Below are 18,639 nucleotides of genomic sequence, written 5' to 3'. Positions count from 1 at the left end.
ATTTTATTGCACAAAAATTGATTTGTGAAGTTTGTTTGCATTTTCTGTTATGCCGTATCTTAGAGATATGTCACAACTTTATGATCAACTGGAATCTAATCTCTTGGACACCTTGATATCTTACTTAGCCTTATGTCACACAGAAACCTGCAGCGCAACTCCATTCCTGGTGAGGTGCATCCATTTGAGTAAAGAAGTAAACAGTTCACATCACTTAAATGAGTTTTCAAAGATAAATACCATATATACGCGTGTATAAGCTGAGATTTTCAGCCCATTTTTTGGGGCTGAAAGTCCCCCCTCTCGGCTTATACACGATCATATACTGGGGGGGATCGGCGGGGGAGCGGGGGTGTCAGAGATCATACTCACCCTTCTCTGCAGCCCCCCTGCTTGTTCCATGTTCTCGGCGCCCCCTGTTCTTCCTGCTTCAGCTGTCATGTGGTACCGCTCATTAAACTCATGAATAGGCGCATATACATGAGTTTAATGAGCGGTACCACGTGACCGCTGAAGCAGGAAGAGTAGCGCCGAGAACAAGGAATAAGCAGGGGGGCTGCGCTGCAGAGACAAGCGCCAGGACAGGGGTGAGTATGAACGGGGGGAGGCATATTCACCTGTCCCTGCATGTCGCTCTGCTGTCTTGCGTCCTCTGCAGTGACATTCAGGTCAGAGGGCGCGATTGTGCCCTACCTTGCACAGTCACTGCAGAGCCCGCAACGCTGATGAGCAGGGGGCAGCGATGGAGGTGAGTATACAGTTTTTTTTTTTTTTTTTGGGTAACGGAGGCGGCAGCAGCAGCAACATGATGGGGCCTCACACTGTGCAGCATTATCTGGGGCCACTCACTGTGCAGCATTATCTGGGGCCACACACTGTGCAACATTATCTGGGGCCACACACTGTGCAGCATTATCTGGGGCCACACACTGTGCAGCATTATCTGGGGCCACACACTGTGCAGCATTATCTGGGGCCACACACTGTGCAGCATTATCTGGGGCCACACACTGTGCAGCATTATCTGGGGCCACACACTGTGCAGCATTATCTGGGGCCACACACTGTGCAGCATTATCTGGGGCCACACACTGTGCAGCATTATCTGGGGCCACACACTGTGCAGCATTATCTGGGGCCACACACTGTGCAGCATTATCTGGGGCCACACACTGTGCAGCATTATCTGGGGCCACTCACTGTGCAGCATTATCTGGGGCCACTCACTGTGCAGCATTATCTGGGGCCACTCACTGTGCAGCATTATCTGGGGCCACTCACTGTGCAGCATTATCTGGGGCCACTCACTGTGCAGCATTATCTGGGGCCACACACTGTGCAGCATTATCTGGGGCCACTCACTGTGCAGCATTATCTGGGGCCACACACTGTGCAGCATTATCTGGGGCCACTCACTGTGCAGCATTATCTGGGGCCACTCACTGTGCAGCATTATCTGGGGCCACTCACTGTGCAGCATTATCTGGGGCCACTCACTGTGCAGCATTATCTGGGGCCACACACTGTGCAGCATTATCTGGGGCCACTCACTGTGCAGCATTATCTGGGGCCACACACTGTGCAGCATTATCTGGGGCCACTCACGGGGCAACCCTAGGCTTATACACGAGTCAATAAGTTTTCCCAGTTTTTTTGTGACAAAATAAGGGAGGTCGGCTTATACACGGGTCTGCTTATACACGAGCATATACGGTAAAATAGTTTCCAGAAGGAGGGAATGGCATAAAGTCACTTATTTAATAACCTGATAAATCGCCCTCCGCAGCAGCACCGATGCAATGAAGCCAGTCGTTGTTTAGTGTGACCTCCCTTCTGCACACGTGACTCCAGCAGCCAATCACTGGCCTCCATTATCTCACGCCGCTCATCACTGAGGCTAGTGATTGGCTGCTGTTGTCATGTGGGTAGATGGGAAGTCATCGATAAACAAGACATAGAAGGTGGCTGATTTTAACAGGTGAGCAACTTTTTAGGACCTCAAAGAACCGCTGTGTGGTCCTATGATTCTGGGGGCTCACCCCAGCAATTAGGATGTGATAAAATGTCCATATACCTTTTATAACAGTTCTCCAAGTCACAAGGCATTAAGTTTGTATATGGCTCCTATGAATAATCTAGTATGCAACGTTTGGAAAATCTCGTGCCTGCCTTAAAAAGTTAATTCTGGCTTTGTTCACTTCTATATCAGAATGCGGCAAATATCGTGCACTTTTCCTATTTATGAACGGGGCAGATTGCACATGTGTCAGATGTGACATCACTTGCACCGCTCACCTCCTGACACAGAAGTGAGAAGAGCCGGAAATACCCTTTAACTTGCACAAATATCACTGAAAGTAATTGTGATCAACTCTCATATGCTAAAGGGGTTGTGTATAGGGGAAAAAAACCTAGCTTAATGGGTACCTGATCACTGATACATGTGTGGTTTCAGCCAATTATGTTAGACTCTGAAGCGCTGCTTCATTTTGGAGAAAAATGTACTTTAGATGTTGCTGGAGACCACGCATAGCTGGAGATTTAGTCGAGAAGTCCGCTCCCCAGTGCCATCTCTCCTCCCTCTCCCCGGGAATAACGAGTCTCTTCCCGGCGTGGCGTGGCGCGTCTCTTCCCGGCGTGGCGCGTCTCTTCCCGGCGTGGCGCGTCTCTTCCCGTACACATACGCAAGGAGAGACCTGTATCTGTAGGGGAGCAGGCGGGGAGAAGCTGCCGAGGACCGACCTGTCTGACTAGGCTCCCGTGCAGCTTAGTCTGTCCGGCTTTTAAAGTATGTTTTTGTAAAACATACCTGGCTGAAATCTTACACCCAGGGTCGGACACATGCAGCGCGTGGATCAGGCAGCATATATTCCCTGTCGGGTTCCCTTTAAACTACAATGTACAAGTCAGAATATTGCCTCGCTGGCCCTTTTACACTGAATGTATAGGCTAGCAATGTCGCTAAGAAGGTATAATTTGAATACAGATGCTGTTTTCCTATATATTCCTCCTAAGTAACAGTAAACCGCTCTTCTGTCCTTCTATAGCATCTTCCTGGCTTCTAGTATCTGCACGTGTCTCCTGTGTACGGAGTCGGGACGATGCGGTCTGAAGACTGTCATGAGATGGCATGAATATGATATTAGAAGGACTATGAATCATCCGATGTCTGGGCGAAAAGGGGCAGAATCTAATGCGGATATAAAAGCAAATGCTTGCAAAAGAACAATGTGACTAAAACAGCCGTGCCACTAAAATTGAGCATGTGAAAGATTTACTCACACGTGGCCCATTCGTTGCAAAAATGTCTTTGACTGAAATTCCTTTTCTTTGTGTGAATGGGGGTTGGTCTGTATATGGATCAGGCAGATTCATATCAGTAATTCCAATTCACATGACCGGTTCAGCCATGACATTTCTGCAGCAAATCAGCAAGGTGTGAATTTCCTCAGAAATGTGTCTGGTTGTGATCCGCGGGGTTTGCCGTGTATTGATGCATGTGCTGCTTGTTTGCAGATCTCATTAGTGAATAACTTCTTAAAATACGGTCTGAATGAGCTGAAGCTGTGTTTCCGAGAACGGCTGACCAAGCACCTGTATGATGAATATCTGAAGTAAGTACCAACGTGAATTCATTTCTAGGGGAACGATGAAGTGGAAAGGGCTATATGGAATAACATACACTTATATGTAGATTACCATTTGTTATAAGGGAAGCGGTTTTGGGTCCTGTATGTAAATTGTGCGTTGCCTACATTCTGTAAACGTTTACATTAACTTGATTAATTGCTTACATGGAGACACCGATACATTCAATTATCTGCCCAAATATTACAGCACTACTCCTTTCATAAAACGCACACGATCCAAGCTGACAATTCATCATTTATCCATGTGCCCTGACACCACACACTGAGGAGCCATATAAGCAGAACAGTCTGAATGAGTATAATATTTATCAGAATAATATATATTTTTTGCATTAGATCCTTTACTTATTACAAAATGGGCAACCTGGATAATCGGATAGCAAATGCTGACCAGCTTCTCACACAGGATGTGGAGAGATTCTGTAACAGCGTGGTGGACTTGTACTCCAACCTGAGCAAGGTGAGTCTTAAGCCCCCGTTACACACAGCGAGATCGCTAGCAATATCGCTGAAACGTCACTGGTTTTGTGACGCAGCAGCGATATTGCTAGCGATATCGCTATGTCTGATACTTACCTGCGACCGGCTCCCCCGCTGGTTATCGCTGATCGCGCGAGAAGGTCCTGGACCATTTCTCGTTGGGCGCTTCCTTTGGCGCCGACGAGCGACGCGTGGACGCGGGCGGGAGGACGTCAGGATCACCGCGTCTGACAGGTAAGTAGCGACCCCCGACCGCTGCTATGTCGCTGGTGAGATCTGCCTGTGTGGCAGCTCACTAGCGACCACTTAGCGATGTACCAGCGATCCTGACCGCGTCATATCGCTGTCGGGATCGCTGGTGCATCGCTTAGTGTAACGGTACCCTTAGATGTGCAGGAAAACATGTTCTCTCTAGGTTTTCCTGCTTATTGTAGGGGAGATGGGGGGGATGATCCTGATGATTGACAGTGCAGACGAGCGGCATGATATCATCTCTGCTCCGGACTGTACGCTCTCCAGTGTTGTAAGCACAGAAAACTTTGCCTCTGTAGCCTCGGAGGAATGCAGGGGCACTGATGCTGGTTGTATCCAGCAATCCAGCCAGCTGTCTCTGCTCTTCTCCCCAGGTCACACAGATTTCATTGCAGGCACCTACAAGGGGAAGAGAGCAGGGTGTGTCATTACAAACACTTCTGCATCCATCCCAGGTTTCAGGGAATAATGTTCTGAAATCTGGAATAAATGCAGAGTGGTGTGTGTGATACACTGCAGCTCTCATTTCACAGAACTGACAGTGTTTGGGGATTAGGAGAAGAGCAGAGCTGACAGTCATATGAGATGAGCGCTGCAGCATGTCATATACACTTCTGGATCTATTTTTTTATGTTTGGAAAAGCTGCAGAGAAGTGTTTGTATTGACACACAGCTCTGCTCTTTTCCACCTCTACTTCACTTGTAATTGCGGTAGGTGCCAACAGTGAGATGTGTGTAACCAGGGGAGGAGAGCATTGCTGAAGGTTATTACATGTCTTATTATATCACATAGAGACAGCCTGGTCTGACCTTCTCTGGGGTCCCCACCCCAGTAAGATGCATCCTGCTTATGATTGGTCAAATTCATACAGGGGAAAAAATACACGCCCCCCCCAGAGGCTATCACCCCCTTTGTTGTGAATGAAATTATAGTTTTACTTAACTTTGCATCAACTATGTCATGATGTGGCCAGTTTAACCTGCTCAAACTGGTAAAAGGTCTGGCCTGTCAGATGCAATTCGCTCAGTGGGGCAACTTTGTTGTGATATTATAAAAGTAGGGAAGGCGATGGTATAATCTTAAAAAGCAACTTAAAATGAACAGGCTGATATTCTTAGATATGTGTTGGTATAAACAAAATGTATCCTCTATTGATAGGACTTAAATAATGTGATCATTGTATACATTGTTAGTCAGATTTTAGAGCAACAATTGTTTTAATTTTTGTTTCTTTAAGTCAATAGTGTACTTTGTAATATATCTTATTAGAGAAATCTGCTTCTTTCTCTTCCTGAGCTGGCGGATTGTTCTAAAAATTCTCAAATCATGCATTAAATCTGTCTTTAGTGAATATAGATTTTCTTATTACTGAGATGACAGTTGGTGCTTATAAAATTCTATGGGGGAAGTGTAACTGTCATTTCAGGAGAACTTGCAGCAGAATATCTGTGTCTGCTTTTAGCTTCTCCCCCTTCCCTCTCTGTAGAATCTTATAAGCACCAACTGTCATTTTCTTTTTCCATAATGGTAAAATTCGTGTTCACTGAATACATATTTTACCCCTGAATTTTGCGTGAAAGATCAGGAGGAGCAAGAAGCAGATTTTTCTGATAAGATATATTATAGTTGCTTATTTTCATGTGTACTACTGATTTATGGGACAAACATTAAAATTGCGTTTACTCAGATAATCCTATATTTTGATTTTTTTTTTTTTTTTTAATTGGTTCACGCGTTAATATTAATACATACATTGTTCTGTGTTGCAGCCATTTCTGGATATAGTCTTGTACATCTTCAAGCTAACCAGTGCCATCGGAGCGCAGGTAAGAAAGCGCAGATGTTTCCTGGCGAGCCGCTTCTCACGTGCTCTCTCACTCACATTACTGTTATCTTTCCCAGGGGCCAGCGAGCATGATGGCTTATCTGCTTGTCTCAGGACTTTTCCTTACACGCCTCAGGAGACCTATTGGTAAAATGACTATTACTGAGCAGAGATATGAAGGCGAATACAGATATGTCAACTCACGGCTCATTACCAATAGGTAATGGTGATTTTTGTTGCCAGGAAAAGCTATTTGGGTAGTTAACCCTGTAAAGACTTCCAGTACTCATATTATAAAAGCTAGGGCATTTTATTCATGATTTTTATTATACGAACGAGTGGGGAGAAATATGTAACAAGAACGCGGCAATTATATACCTGTAGTAGTCTTCCTTGTAAAATAAAAACACCCTGTACTCGCCAGTCCAGTGATTTCAATGCCAGGGGCTCTTGTGAAATTTTTATGCCGTGTGACCCCTGTCATCCGTCAGCGGCCGCTGATTGACTGCAGGGCTCACATGGTATAACAATGCCGGGACGTCGCTGGTATGGGAGGGTGAGTATATGGTATTTTCATTTTAAAAGGGGTTGTCCAGGTCGTGGACAAACCCATTAATTAACAATCGATCAGCAAACCTCTAGCTGACCGGTGGTCGTTTTCGGCAGTGTGATCTCGCCCTTCGAGCAGCCTTGGAGGACTTGGCTTCTACATACTTTCCATCAGTGAAAACTTATATTTGACTTTTTTTTTTTTTGCTTTAGTGAAGAAATTGCCTTTTACAATGGAAACAAAAGGGAAAAACTCACCATTCATTCTGCGTTTAACAAGTTGGTAAGAAAACCAGTTTCATATTTCTTTAGTTTACAGTAGATTTAGAGAGAATTTTCAAAATTTCATTTCTGATTTTGTGAAAAGAAAAAATTGCACATTAATGACTTTAGAACGTGTTCAGTGATGATGATAGGTCGAAAAATGGAATTGGATAAAATAAGCGCAGTGGAATCTGGAAGCCTTCATTCATTTGTGTGCGCTTAGTGCAGGCTGGCGGATTGTGAAATGCTTCCTAATCCGATTCCTGTTGCTTTGTATTCCACAGGTGGAGCACTTACATAAATTTATTGTTTTCCGCTTTTCCATGGGTTTTGTAGACAACATTGTCGCCAAATGTAAGTCCTAATCTGCTCTTGGTCTTGTGTTGTACTGAATGGGTAACTCCTAGAAATTTTGCTGCAATTTTAATGACTGCTCACATACCGGTGGATTGAGATTTATTTAATCTTTCACTTATGTGAATGTTTTAAAGGGGTTTTTCTATAATTATTTTTAACCCCATCAGCTTTCTGTAGTTAAACATATTAGATCGTCTATACTTTCCTTTCCCGCCTCCAACGTTGGTTCTTCTCCCGGTGGCTTCAGTGGTGATCTCCGGACTACAGCGCACATGACCGCTGCAGTCTGTCAGTGAGCTCTACAGCTTATGCTATGATTGGCTGCGGAGGCCACTTGCACTGCAGTCAGCAGCCTGTGAACAAGTATTGTGCGCAGCGGCAGAGAGGCAGCTCCGGAGCAGCTGGAAGGCAAGTAACACTGATTTTTATTTTAAATACAGCAAGCCGATGGGGCTAGATGTTTTATAGATGGGAAAGCCCTTTAAAGGGAAATGACTGCTCGATCCAAGCTCAGGCACTCTGTGCACCCTTGTTGTGTCACATACTTGTTTTCTATCTATCCCTTCCCTTATCTGGCTCCCTTTAATAGTCAATGTACACTCCTTGTGTGCACATTGTAGCCGGGATCTGCAAACTGTGGCTCTCTACAACTTCCTACATGCCCTGATTGTCTGAGTCCCTGTGGCAGTCAGGAAATGCTGGGAGTGGTAGTTTCACATCAGCTGGAGTGCAGAAGATTTCTCCACCGCAGCACAGTGTAACGGCTTTTTCTTTTAGCACTAAAATTCATGAAAATAAGTGTCACAATCGCATCCCATTTGCTGATCTCAGTCTATAGACTAATGATTATTGTACATATTTATGTATTGCAGATCTGGCGACAGTTGTCGGTTATCTGGTTGTCAGCCGTCCTTTCCTTGCAATAAATCACCCAAGACATCTGACCAGCAGCCACTCCGAGCTCCTGGAGGTGAGATGAATGTCATTAGTGCATAGAGACTTTTCCATCTGTGTGAATATTCCTCTGACTGATCACTTGTCTTTCTCTCAAAGGATTACTACCAGAGTGGAAGGATGTTACTAAGGATGTCTCAAGCACTCGGAAGGATTGTCCTAGCAGGACGTGAAATGACCAGGCTGGCAGGGTAAGTGTACTGCTATAGTAAAAGCTACGGCTCACAGAACTACTGGAAAACTATTCTTGTTGGTGACATTAGGTGACGGTAGGTGACACACACATATACACCACGGTACATACCAGCATGTCTCCTCATCATTTCCTCTCTGAGCTCCTGCATTTAAAGGACCCTTGGTGATATCATGGTCGCCAAGGGTTATTAAGCGTCTTGACCTCAATAAAAATGAAGGGGGCCCCCTAATAGAGTGAGGACCCTGGGCAGTTGACCAATTTGAACCCCCTCCTCCTTACTCCAATAATCCTGTAAAATCATGCTCAGGCTTAAGCTGAGATGAAGGAGGTGGAATGAGGTAGTTTTGTTTCCGGTGTTCATTGCATGGTATAACTGACCTGATAACCCGACTCTCCAGGTCAGTATGATTGGGATTCTAAACTTGTATTAATTTTCTTTCTTTAATGTTGGGGAAAAAAATCGTATTTTTCTAATTATAAGACCCACTTTTTCCCCCCAAATATGGGAGGCAAAATGGGGTGTGTATTATAATCCGAAGGTAGCTTACCGTGGGAGTCGGTGGCGGAGCGGGGTCACAGAAGGCAGGGTCGCTGCTTCAGGAAGCTGGCGGCGGCAGGAGTGGGGCGATGCTGCGGGCCCTGGGCTGGGGAGCAAGGGGTGTCACGGCGCTGCGAAGCTCCAGGCCTTGGGCTTTATGAAGATGTCGGCACAGAGCGGTGTCTCCTTCCCATTGATTTCCTTTCGGTGGGCTTCAGAAAACTGCCACCGGAGTCAGCGCATTCACATATTGAGAAAATTATTAAAACGCACTGTCTTTTTATTTAAAACTTTATTTTCCTCCCCCAAATTTGGGTTGCTTCTTATAGTCCAGAAAATACTGTTTTTTTTTTTTTTTTTTTTTAGTGTCTTATGGCACTATTTTCTGGAACCCTTAAGGCTGTGTGAGCACAGTGCGTTTTTTATGGGTTTTCGCAGCCTGGAAATGGGCCAAAAACACTGTGGAATCCTTATGCAAGCTAATTCAATGACGATATTGAAGTGTTGTGCACATGATCAGTAAATTTCCTTTGAGTATTTGCAGTGTTTTTTTTTTTTTTTTTTGCAGCATGTCAATTCTTTGTGCGTTTTTGCAGCGTTTTTGCAGCGTTTTTGACCCATTGACATAAAATTAGTCAGTCAAATCCGCATCAAAAGCGCAGCTATAAAAATGTTTGCGGATTTGCTGGGTTTTTGTTTTGCGTTTTTACGTACTTCCTATGGTGTTTCTCACGCTGTCATCTGTGTGACAGCGTAGGAAACACCGGTGCGGTGGTTTTTCTTAGCGGTAACGCTACCTCCATTAAGACCGTTGGGCAGAGGGCTGCGGGGTCATGCTGTCAGATGTCAGCGTGACCCTCAGCAGTGACCTTCAGTTAAAAGCTTAATGCAGGTCAGCAGGCTTGGGCTGATAAGACTACTGCTCCCATCGGGCTATGTGTGGTGTCACTGATAACAGTGACAGCATGAGCCACTGATGGCGACTGTGCTACCAGTTAACGAAAAAAAAAAGTACATTAATTACATACATATGAAAATTTTAAAAAAATTATACTCTCAACACTAAATCCCTGATGCCCTCTTCTCCTGGAAAAAATGTAAAATAATAAACCGACATATACTCACCTGTCTGCTGTGGTCTACTGCGTAGTGTGACCGCTCTACCTGGCCGCCGGCGATACACTACAGGAGCAGTTACCTCCTATCAGTCAGTGTATCACTGAGCTGCCAGAGAGTTCACCGGAGTTCATCAGCTGATCATTTCCGGTGCTCTCGCTTACAGTGATTGACAGCGGTATTTAACAGGTTAACAGCCGCGGCCATAGCACCATTCCACCGGCGGCTGTTAGACACTGGATTTCTGATTAAATCAGACAGTAGTGTCTGAGTAGTGAACAACCCTTTAAAAGAAAATAAAATGGCAATCTTGCATTTTTTTTCACTGCACACTGAGGCTTTTTTTAGACCTTGTCTTCCTGTTGTTTCTGGAAATCACCCGTGTACATTAACTGCAGTGAACAAACCATGACTGTCTCTTTTGTATTGAAGCATGTAATAATAGTATGCAAATGTCATTGTGAAGGTAGCAGGGTCAGCTTGTGACATTACGGATTGTGATTGGTGGATGCTGTGTTATCAGCTGTGCATAGAGGGGTTCTGTCAGTGTAATCCTGCCACTGATGATAAAGAGACTGCTGAAAACGCCTTCTGAAAGGACAAGAAGTTTGAGTTTAAAAAAATCCCCAGTGGCCACTGTGAAAATTGCAAGATTACTATTTTAAAAATGTTTGTGAGCTGATCTATCTCCTTAAATATGACTATACATGCAGCTGTTATTGATGTGTGTGGACACAGTATACAGACTATGGTCCCATAGCTGCGAGGTGTGTGTGAGTAGGAGTGATAAATCTTATTAGATGCAGGGTTCAGTACAGAGCACTGCATAATCAGCTCTTGTCCTGTGAATACATCATTATGTCACTCTTGGATTGTGCAAAACACAAGTTTGATTCGACTTTTGCTGTTAGGTACATGTTTTGGCGCCCCCTGCTGTTCTTCCATTGGTAATGTCACATCCTCTGCAGCACAGTTCCATCATCCGGCTCATCTTGTACATGGGGCGTCCAGAGTTTGGTTCAGATACTAGAACTGTACCCAATCCTGAACCAGAACCTGATCTTTTAAATTTGGGTTCCCTCATTTCTAGTTATGTGATCTGTGATGGATGTGTGTCTATGGACTGCACGGGATAATTCCACTGTTAGAGTCACACTAAAGCTGTGTGATCATCTTAATTGTCTATTGCCAAATTGTATCTCCAAGAGAGTGTACACGGAGAAAGACTACTAGTGATTGACCACTGTCATGAGCAGAAAATATGATTTATTGAACGAAGGGTACATCCTTATATAGATTATCACTTATCATATTGATCATTGGTGAAACCTTCTAATTTCCCCTCCCTCAGGAGGACTTTAATCAATATTCATTAGCTTTTATGATTCTGATTTCTCCTTAGCATTACTTCATTCTTTATTAAAGGGAACCTGTCATCAGGTTTGGCCTATACGAGTTCCGGTCACCACCTTTCAGGGCTCATATACAGCATTCTATAAAGCTGTATATCTGCCCCCAACCAGACCTACAAGAACTGAAAAATAACTTTTATTATACTCGCCTGCGGGGCGGTCCTGTCCGAGGGCTGTCGCTCTTCTTGGTCCGGCGCCTCCCATCTTTTCTTTATCGCCTCATTGGGGGACACAGGTTACCATGGGTGTATGCTGCTGCTGCTGCTAGGAGGCTGACACTATATAAAATAAGAAAACTTAGCTCCTCCCCGGCAGTATACCCCCACCGACAGGCAGGAAGTACCTCAGTTTGTGCTTAGTGTCTGTAGGAGGCGGACCGGGATCTCCCCAGATCTGCAGTTAACTATCCTTTTTTCCTTACAGGTTTTAGTTGTGTTATTAATCTTTTCCATTTGTTTTCCAGATATAGCGTGGAAAACGGGGTGTAATTTCTCACCCTGCCTTCCCATATCAGGTGGCTGAGTGAGCAATGTGGTGTCGCCCACATCGCACCTCTCAGTACCGCAGGCAGGACCTTTTCCCTATCACCATTCGGGTGCTACGGGCTGGTGTCAGGTGGCTGGTCCTAGCCAATTCCCCTCCTCACCCCTCTCCCAGGAGAGGGCTGAGAGGAAGACGGTGGTCACCGGCGGTGGCCTTACCCCTTCTAGCAAGGGGTTGATGCCGTCTTCTGCACTGCTTGGACGCAGTGCGGGTATAGAGGATCTTCCTTCCCAGCAGCCTTTCCCCTATTCATGGGGCCCCTGTGGTCATCCTCTTCGCGATCAAGAAGTGGGCGTCAGGTAAGTGGTCTGACTGCCCCCACCGGCCCCGTGCTCCTTCACATAGTAGCCATCGGCGCCGCTGTTAACCCCTCAATGCCCGCACTCCTTTAAAAAAAAAAAAAAAAAAATTTGCGCCCTTCTCCCAGGCGCGCGCCTCGCCAGGTTCTTTGTTCACCGGCCACAGCCGGGAGCTCAGCAAGGGTCCCCCGCAGCTACTGCCAGTACCTACTGTTATCGGCAGCGTCACGGGCATCAAGGGCAGCAAGCCAGTCTCCGGGCGGTTTGGCACTTTCACTTTAGTTGGCGGGCAGCGTCATCGGCTCACGCCCCCCGCTCTGCGCGCGCTCTTTTCACGCTTCTTTCTAGCCTATCACAGAGCTGCTTTCACTTTGCCGCTAAGCTCCGCCCACTTGTGCACCACGACAGCTAAGCGCCGCCCACTTTTGAGCCACACCCAATAAGCCCCGCCCACTTGTGAGGCAACCAGCTAAGCGCCGCCCACTCGCACGGCCGCTAAGCTCCGCCCACCGTTCAGGTCCTTATGATGGAATCTCGCGTTCCTCTTTGCAAGGAGCTCTGCTGGGGGACACATCTACTCGGCTCTCCTGCGCATAAGACTACAGCATAAGGCTACGGTAGGCTCTGCTTTTCCTGGGGCTCTAATTTGCTCCCCTCGGCAGTACTCACTCCCTTCCCTGCAGTACTTTCAGGAGATACGTTCTGCTATACTGCCGCAGACTCCACATGTGCCCGACCCTGCAAGGGCTCCCTATTCTAGTCCCACCTCTACTCACTACGCCTGCGCGCTCTGTAAAAAGAAGTGGGCATCTGGTCAGTCGTCACCTTTCTGCCCGTCCTGCAGTCTACTATGTCTGCCCCTCAGGAGCACACCGAACCCCGGGATGAGAGCTCCCCCCCGCCCCCAGAGTGGGCTGTTGCAATGTCTGTCGGTCGCGGACCTGACTAAAGTGTCTCAGTCCCTGGTCCAGGTCTTAGAACGATTACCTCAGCTATCTACAGCCACCTGTGCTCCGACCGCCTCTCACGGTGAGTCGTCCGCATCTGACCGCGACCTCCAGAGGGACAGACCGGGTAGGAGTTCCAGGAAGCGGGCCCTGTCTGGCCTTTCTTCCAGCTCACAAGGCCTCTCCGCATCATCCAGGCTGCTCTCCTCGCCTCCGTCCCCTTCTTCAGAGGACGACATTGGGTCAAACATAGACTCCCAATCGGGGTCTGACTCAGATTCAGACCACATGTCCAAAACACAGGACATGGTAGATAGTCTCATATCAACGATTACCCAAACCCTCAAAATAAAGGAGGACAAGACGCCCCTACAAGAATGCTCTGTCCCCTTCAAACGAGCGAAACCTCCCTCCCGAACCTTTCCTAATCACAAGGAGTTCGAGACTACGTTAATCAAACACTGGGAGCATCCTGAAAAGCGGTTCCCTGGACGCAGGCACCTAGACGTGCTATATCCCTTTAATGCGGACTTTCTCAAAAAATGGGCCAAAGCTCCCGAGGTGGACCCACCAGTCTCCCGTCTTTCCTCAATAACGGTTCTATCCCTTCCAGACGGCGCATCACTTAAGGATTCAACGGACAGGCAGATTGAATCGCTGGCCAAATCGATTTTTGAGGCAACTGGCGCCTCTCTCTGTCCCAGTTTCGCCTTCGCATGGGGGTAGTGAAAGCCATTTCAGCCTGGACAAAAATTCTTCGCAAGGGCATTTTAGCGTCAGCTCCTCAGGACGAGCTAGTGGAGTTGGCTGACCAAATTAATCATGCTGGTAAATATCTCTTGGCCGCCTCTCTGGATGCAGCCGGGTGTTCAGCAAGAGCTAACAGCAACATAGTTGCCATACGCCGTATCCTTTGGTTGAAGACATGGAGTGCGGACTCTACCTCTAAGAAATCACTCACTAAGGCCTGTTTCACACTTGCTTTTTTTTGCAGCGCGTTTTTCCCGCAAAAAAACGCATACAAAAGCATACAACTGCTGCGTTTTTTTCAAGCATTTTTATGAGCATGCATGAAAAAAACGCAGCGTTTTTAAGCGTTTGTATGCGTTTTTAGTGCGTTTTTACCGCGTTTGCGTTTTTTTCCAACATTAGGTGGCCACTCACACTAACCCAAACCATGACTTTACTAACCCTGACCCTGACCCTAACCCTTAACCAAACCATACTTAACCCTAACCCTGACCCTAACCCTTAACCAAACCATACTTAACCCTAACCCTGACCCTAACCCTAACCCTAAACCCCCTTAACTAACCCTAACTTTACCCAAACCCCTAAATTCCATTGTCTAAACTAATGGTAAAAAAAAAAACGCATGTGCAAAAAAACGCATACATAAGCATGCCAATGCGTACATATGCTCACCATAGACTTATAATGGGTGTCTTGCTGTAAAAAAACGCATTGCGCGCGCATGCGTTTTTTTGAGGCAAATCGGACGCACAAAAAATGCAACAAGTTGCATTTTGTGCGCCCGAGCGCATACCGCAAAAAAACGCATGCGCGGTAAAACGCGTACAAACGCATGTGTATGCGCACATAAGCGCATCCCATGCAAAGTATAGGAAAAAAAAACGCATGCGCTATTTAGCGCTAAATTACCGCGAAAAAAAACGCAAATGTGAAACCAGCCTTACCTAGCCTTTCAGGGTTCTAGGCTCTTTGGCGCCAGGCTGGATCAGATAATTTCTGATGCCACCGGAGGTAAAAGTACCTCCCTTCCTCAGTCTCGGCCTAGACGTTTTTTTTTCAACTGAAAAGCTCCTCGTCAGTTTAGGTCCTTTCGCCCCTTTCCTTCCTCGGAAAACTCCTCCCAGTAGGACCGGCACTCTACCTCCGGGGAATGGAGAAAACCATTGTATAAACCCGCACCCCACTGGAGACCAAAGAGCTGACCCTCCAAGCCCTCAGGATCCCGCTCCTGGAGATTTTCCTCCAAGTGACGGGTCACCCCCACCTGGAAGTTCTTCCATGGTGGGAGGCAGGCTTTCTACTTTCAAAGACCCGTGGCTGTCTGTTGTCAACGACGCATGGGTCAGGGAAATCATCACATCCGGCTACAAAATCGAATTTTCTTCCCTCCCAAAGAGACGCTTCTTTCTGTCTCATCCTCCCAAACAACCGTCCCTCACCCCAGAGTTCCTCCAGGCCGTCTCTTCCCTCCTATCCACCAGAGTAATTGTTCCCGTTCCTCCAAACGAACGGATTTCGGGGTTCTACTCAAATCTCTTAGTAGTCCCGAAAAAAGACGGCTCGCTTCGTCCAATCTTGGACCTCAAACTACTCAATCGCCACGTGAGGATCCTTCACTTCAAGATGGAGTCCCTTCACTCGGTAATCGCATCAATGGAGCCCGGGGAGTTTCTCTGCTCTGTAGACATACAAGATGCCTACCTCCACATCCCCCCATACTCCTGCCTCCCAGAGTGAGGCAATCCCTAACTTGGTGGACAATGCCTTCGTCAGTCCTGCAAGGGAGGTCCTTTCTTCCTCTTCAGTGGCAAATCATCACCACCGATGCCAGTCTTCTCGGGTGGGGAGCGATTTTCCAGCGGTGGAACGCCCAAGAGTCTCTGCTCCCCATCAACCTGCTGGAAATCAGAGCGATCTTGCTCTCCTCATCTGGCAGCCTCTTCTCGCGGACAAACCAGTCCGAATCCAATCAGACAACGCCACGGCTGTGGCGTACATAAACCACCAGGGCGGTACTCACAGCAAATAAGTAATGGCAGAAGTTGCAAAGATTCTACATTGGGCAGAGCGTTACGTTCCGGCAATCTCCGCTGTTCACATTCCAGGGGTGGAAAATTGAGCAGCTGACATCCTAAGTCGCCAGGGCCTAGCATCAGGCGAATGGTCTCTCCACCCCACGGTCTTCAATCAGATATGCCAAATTTCCCCTCTTTGTAGCCAGGTCCAGGGACCCTCTGGCCGTCGGTTGCGACGCTCTGGTAATCCCGTGGTCTCAGTTCCGACTCCCTTACTTGTTTCCTCCACTGGCCTTGATTCCAAGGGTGGTCAGGAAAATACAATCAGAAGGCATCCCAGTAATTCGGGTAGCCCCAGACTGGCCAAGACGTCCTTGGCATGCAGAGCTGGTGAACATGCTTTTGGACGTCCCCTGGAGACTTCCAGACCGTCCGGATCTTCTCTCATAAGGCCCCCTTTACCACCAGAGTTCTCAGTCTCTGAGTTTAACGGCATGGCTGTTGAGGCCGCGATTCTAGACAATCAGGTTTTTCCAACCAGGTCATTCAGACCATGATTAGAGCTAGAAAACCAGCATCTTCCCGCATTTACCATAGGTACTGGAAGGCCTTTTTCCGTTGGTGCGACGACAACAATGTTTTTCCAATGTCGTTCTCTATTCCATCCATACTTGGTTTCCTTCAATCCGGCCTAGATGCAGGCCTGTCCCTCAGTACTCTCAAAGGCCTGGTTTCAGCTCTGGCAATTCTTTTCCAGAAGGATCTGGCCCCCTTGCATCAAGTCAAGACCTTTATCTAGGGAGTTGACCACGTTGTCCCTGCTCACCATTCTCCCATAGATCTGTGGGATCTTAATCTCGTTCTCGGCGCTCTCCAAAGTGCGCCTTTCGAGCCTATCCAGGACATTTCTCTTTCCCTTCTCTCATGGAAGGTGACTTTTTCCCGTCTCCCATGACGGCACACATGAGAGAGGGGATCCGCCCAGTCAGGACAGGAAGCCTACTGAAGATAAAAGGGCGGTACCTCTACCTCGCTTCAGTTGGGTTTCCTGTCCTGACAGGGACCCGTGTACTGAAGACGTACCTGCCCCTCTCTCGTGCCGGTGTGGAAGAACAGGCAGGGTCCTGGGCGCTGTGCGTCGGGGGAGGGAAGCGCCGTCCGCGGGTCCCCCGGGGGCTCAGCGTCCGAGCAGGCGCAGGAGCAGCACGGCCTGGGGTCCTGGGGCTCTGCCGTGGCTGCCGCGCCGCCCTCTCCCCCTCTGCCGCATCCAGGAGCGTTAGGGAACGGCCACTTCCGGGTCGCGCTCCCCTGACGTCACACGCAGGGCACGCTGGGAGGGGGCGTGCCTGCGTGACGTCGGGAGGCGGCGCCGGTAATCCAAGATGGCGCCCATAGCAAATAACGCCGGCCGGCGAAAGGAGATCCCGGCGGCATGGCGGGGGGGGGGAGGGGCTGTGGGGTAAACGGAGGAGGCGGAGAGTGCAGTGGATCCCCCTTACAAAAGGGGGATGACCACACAAGACGCACTCATGCCCAAGACTTCATGATGGAAGTGGGGCAAGACGAGCAGCGTCAGCAGCAAGACCTCTCGCCAGATGCCAGGCCGAGCCGCCAACATACCAGGAGCAGTCGCTCGAGTGGTGGGAGCGGCAGTCGTAAACGCGACCGGCATGACCCTGAGACGTCCAAGAGGAACGTCACGAGTGCATCTGAGGAGCCTCCGAGATCGGTACCCCTGATTGACAGCGGTGGTGAGTGATCTACGTGAATGTCACCCTTAAGGTAACGGGGTTCCATTTTCTCTGTTTGATCACTAGGGGTCGAGGAAGGCCAGCAGCAAATCCAAAAATAGAGAATGCGCCCTATGTAAACACCCGCTGGCAGATCAGTGGCAGAAAGACCTCTGCGCTGACTGTATAAATAAAACTATACAGGAGGAGACCCTTGATTTGGTGACTAGCCTTAAACAGTTAATTCAACAGGAGGTGAAAAGTTCCCTAAAGGCAGCCCTTAAAAAGAAAGATAAAAGAGATCGTAAAAGAAGCTGCGATTCAGAGGCCTCGCCAAGGCAGAAGGGGCGAGATAGATCCTTGTCCCCCTCCACCTCCTCTTCCTCTACTCAGTCCTCAGAATCCTCCTCGGACAGCGATATAGGCGGCCGTCCATGTTTCCCAACAGAGGATGTGGAAAAACTGGTCAGAGCGATTAGGGCTACAATGGGCCTTAAAGAGGAAAACGCTCCCAAATCATTAGAGGATGTAATGTTTGGAGGACTGGAGGAAAAACGAAAACGTACCTTCCCTGTAAATGATAAAATAAAAGCGCTAATTGACAGGGAATGGAAAAAACCGGAGCGGTCAGGGGGCTTACCTTCCGCATCAAAGAGGAGGTACCCTTTTGAGCAGAAGGATTCAGAAGCCTGGGAAAAAGTCCCAAAAATTGATGGGGCCGTAGCCAGATCCTCAAAAAAGGAATCCCTACCATTAGA

General features: G+C 47.8%; 1 protein-coding gene across 1 annotated transcript in view; it reads left to right on the top strand.

The window, feature by feature from the left end:
- The window catches only part of ABCD3 (ATP binding cassette subfamily D member 3), a 65,111-nt gene that overhangs the window by 19,233 nt on the left and 27,239 nt on the right, over positions 1 to 18,639 (top strand). The window contains exons 6-13 of the mRNA XM_073571412.1: positions 3,517 to 3,614; positions 3,987 to 4,110; positions 6,153 to 6,209; positions 6,286 to 6,428; positions 6,971 to 7,040; positions 7,306 to 7,375; positions 8,251 to 8,348; positions 8,432 to 8,523. Of these exons, the coding sequence (XP_073427513.1) occupies positions 3,517 to 3,614; positions 3,987 to 4,110; positions 6,153 to 6,209; positions 6,286 to 6,428; positions 6,971 to 7,040; positions 7,306 to 7,375; positions 8,251 to 8,348; positions 8,432 to 8,523 (752 nt within the window). The remainder of the gene's footprint in view (positions 1 to 3,516; positions 3,615 to 3,986; positions 4,111 to 6,152; positions 6,210 to 6,285; positions 6,429 to 6,970; positions 7,041 to 7,305; positions 7,376 to 8,250; positions 8,349 to 8,431; positions 8,524 to 18,639) is intronic.

Source organism: Dendrobates tinctorius, unplaced genomic scaffold (assembly GCF_039654945.1).
Source record: "Dendrobates tinctorius isolate UK_male_01 unplaced genomic scaffold, ASM3965494v1 ptg000029l, whole genome shotgun sequence".
In the NCBI taxonomy this organism is placed as follows: domain Eukaryota; kingdom Metazoa; phylum Chordata; class Amphibia; order Anura; family Dendrobatidae; genus Dendrobates; species Dendrobates tinctorius.
This window is presented reverse-complemented; position numbering and strand designations above follow the sequence as displayed.